General features: G+C 63.0%; 1 protein-coding gene across 1 annotated transcript; it reads left to right on the plus strand.

Moving 5' to 3' along the window:
- Positions 1-40: 40 nt before the first annotated feature.
- On the plus strand, positions 41-1,403 carry LOC123115645 (uncharacterized). The gene has a single exon (XM_044536759.1). It carries the CDS (start codon positions 41-43, stop codon positions 1,040-1,042), a length of 1,002 nt encoding a protein of 333 aa, XP_044392694.1. The 3' UTR covers positions 1,043-1,403.
- The last annotated feature ends 518 nt before the right edge of the window (positions 1,404-1,921 follow it).

Below are 1,921 nucleotides of genomic sequence, written 5' to 3' on the forward strand. Positions count from 1 at the left end.
TCTCCCCGTCCACTCTTCTCTGTCTTCCCGGCCAAGCACTATGCCTTGCTGCGCTCCCGCCCGCAGCGTCGCCTTCGCGCCCGGCCGCAGCTCCCGCCCGCAGCATCGCCTTCGCGCCCGGCCGCCCGCACGCCCCGCCAGCCACTTCTGTGAGGCCCTCTGGACGGTGGCCGTGCAGGACGGGGTAGGACGGGGTAGACTGGTGGCAGTGGCGGCGCTGCTGCTGCCGGTGGTCGTGTTGCTGCCGCGGTGTCGGGGCGTCGCGGCGCAGCCCACGCCACGGTGCGGGGACGGCGACCTTGCCGCGTTGCGAGGGTTCTCGGCCGGTCTTGATGCTCTGGTGGATGGATGGCCGGCCGTCGCTGATGACGATGAGGACGGCTGCTGCGCGTGGCCAGGCGTGGTATGCGGCCGCGCGGGCGTCGTCGGGGTGGTGCTGCCGAACCGGGGGGATATGACCGCGTTGCTCACCGGGCTGACGGCGCTCCGCGTGCTCAACCTCTCCGGCAACGCGCTGCGGGGCGCGCTCCCGCCCGGCCTCCTCCGGCTGCACCGCCTCGAGGTGCTCGACGTCAGCTCCAACGCGCTCGCCAGCGCGATCGGGCCCGAGCTCGAGCTCCCGGCGGCGCGCATGTTCAACGTGTCGTACAACGCGTTCAACGGCAGCCACCCGGTGCTCCCCGGCGAGGCCCCGACCCCGCCGCCCAAGCCGCCGCGCCCCTCTCCTCCGACCCCTCCTCCTTCCCAGCCCTGCGCTCCGGCACGCCTCGCCGCGCCTCCGCCCACGCCGGCCCGCGTCCTCCAGCCCCGCACTTCGCGGGCGTCCGCCGCTTCCCCGAATCACGGCCTCATCTCCGGCCGTCGCGCCGCCTCCCCGAACCATGGCCTAGTCTCCGGCCGTCGAGCTGCCTCCTGGGCTCCATCCTCATGGCGTAGGTGCGGCATCGCGCGAGCGGGGACGGCCGGATCGGTGCGGCATCGGCGCGGCAGAGCGGGGCGGAGCCGCGCTCGAGGGCGGACGCACGAAGCAGAGCAGACGTGAAGCTCGCCGCGCCCGCGCCCGCCTATTCGTGGCGGAGCTCGCCCGCGCCCGTGGCCGGGGCGGAGCTCGCGCCCGCCTCTGCATCGCCGGTGCGGCGTCGAACGCGACGGCGGGGCAGCGGACTTGGGCACGCCATGCCGCCTCCACCTCCATGGCCGAGCAGAGAAGAGACAGATGAGGGGGTGGGGGAGACAACGAGTAGAAACTTTTTGACACCCTGACAAAAATTCTCGCCGGCAGCCCCCCAGGAGGCGAAAAAAATGCCTCCTGGGGAGGCAAACGGCTGGAGATGCCCTAAGGGTTTGTTTTCTGGCTGAGACTACTAGGGAGCAAAAGGCGGATTTTGTCGCTTTTATGGAGACCGCTAGGCCTAAATTTACTTGGTAATATTACTTGACCGCTAGGCCTTCATCCTCTAGGGAGATCGGGTGTGTTTTGCTAGAAGTTAATTATTACTCTAGGGAGATAGGCATTCACTTGATGTCGGGAAAATGGAACTGGAGGATTAGGTTAATTATTAAGTTTTACGTGCAGTCTAAACTTGATGGCTTTGATAGGGCTGTTGTTGTGGATAACATGGCTGCAGCACAAACCCGCTTTCTTGACTGAGTTGGTTTACTTGTGAAGATGAAAATGTACTCATGGTCGTGGATGGAGATTTTAATATTATTTGTTAATGTGCTTAAAAGAATAACGAAAATTTCGACGGTAGATGGACTTTTTATGTTTAATGCTATAATTGAAAATCTTGACTTGACAGAGACTAGGGCATCGATTTACTTGGGACAATAGCCTTGCTACACCAACTTATTAAAAGTTGGGTCGCATTCCGGTTAGCTTCGAGAGGGGATAATGTTTTCCCCCCAATTATGGTGTGCG

Source organism: Triticum aestivum, chromosome 5B (assembly GCF_018294505.1).
Source record: "Triticum aestivum cultivar Chinese Spring chromosome 5B, IWGSC CS RefSeq v2.1, whole genome shotgun sequence".
NCBI lineage: Eukaryota > Viridiplantae > Streptophyta > Magnoliopsida > Poales > Poaceae > Triticum > Triticum aestivum.